General features: G+C 35.8%; 1 protein-coding gene across 1 annotated transcript; it reads left to right on the top strand.

Moving 5' to 3' along the window:
* Positions 1 to 8: 8 nt before the first annotated feature.
* LOC119644134 (sodium-independent sulfate anion transporter-like) lies at positions 9 to 1,050 on the top strand (the record flags this gene model as incomplete). The annotated part of the gene is made up of 2 exons (XM_038043664.1): positions 9 to 939; positions 1,025 to 1,050. Coding segments are annotated over exons 1-2 (246 nt in total), but the record flags the coding sequence as incomplete, so codon positions are not given.
* Positions 1,051 to 1,056: the final 6 nt, after the last annotated feature.

Raw genomic sequence — 1,056 nt, forward strand, 5'->3', positions numbered from 1 at the left:
GAAGGGAGAACGTTCCTTTCCAAGCGTTGACTTTGATCTCATAGTAACTCTAGCTTATTCTTATTTGTATCTCGACTAAAGGAGAAGAGAGAAGAACTGTGTCGCCTTCTTCCTTATTTGCCGCCTACCTCACGGTTCTACTAGAAAGTCATTTACTTTTCATCATTAAACTTTTGTTCCCGAAACCAAGGCGGAAAAACAGGCGGATTGTCGTTGAGTGGCTCGTTATCATTTAAAGGCAAACAAATGCGTAGTTAAATCGTAACGTATCTCAATCGGATTCTTTTTAATTGACTTTGTAATTTTTCGAACTCAAAAATTCTGAGGCGATCGTCAATATTGACTTCCTCTCCACCTACGCGTTCCCCTAGCAATTTACTTTGTCGCCCTTATTGAACTCATAAAAGAAGATCTTCCGAATTATTCTCTCAGTTAGATCAGATCAGAAGTCTTGGAAATTATATATAATATTCCTAAAATCATATTCGACTCTTAAAAATTAACATAAATAATAATTATTTTGCTTTACCAATAAACGTTGTAAGAAGTTTTATCCCATCACTAATCATTTGCTATTTTATAACAAATGGAAGGGAAAACGTAATGTTCAGAGGTAGGTATTTCAATACTTAGTTGCAGAGAAAATCTACAATGAAAATGAAATCAATATTTGTGAGAAAATCAAAAATTATTCGCAAAAGCGTTGCACGGTCAATACTATGAAAAATGTATTCCCTGTACTCGTGTGGTTACCCAAATATAATTCAAAGTTCCTGATGTCAGATTTTGTAGCGGGCTTGACAGTAGGTTTAACTGCTATACCGCAAGCTATTGCTTATGCTACGGTAGCTGGACTGTTACCACAATATGGATTATATTCGGCATTTATGGGCTGCTTTGTATATATAATCTTTGGAACTTGTAAAGATATAACGGTCGGTACGTTTTGCCTTGTCTTTCCTTGCCTTGCCTTGTATTCTCACGACAACGAAAATTGCGCTTATATAAAATATAAAATTTGTAGGTCCCACTGCCATTACCGCTTTGATGGTACAA

Source organism: Glossina fuscipes, unplaced genomic scaffold (assembly GCF_014805625.2).
Source record: "Glossina fuscipes isolate IAEA_lab_2018 unplaced genomic scaffold, Yale_Gfus_2 92212, whole genome shotgun sequence".
Classification (NCBI taxonomy): domain Eukaryota; kingdom Metazoa; phylum Arthropoda; class Insecta; order Diptera; family Glossinidae; genus Glossina; species Glossina fuscipes.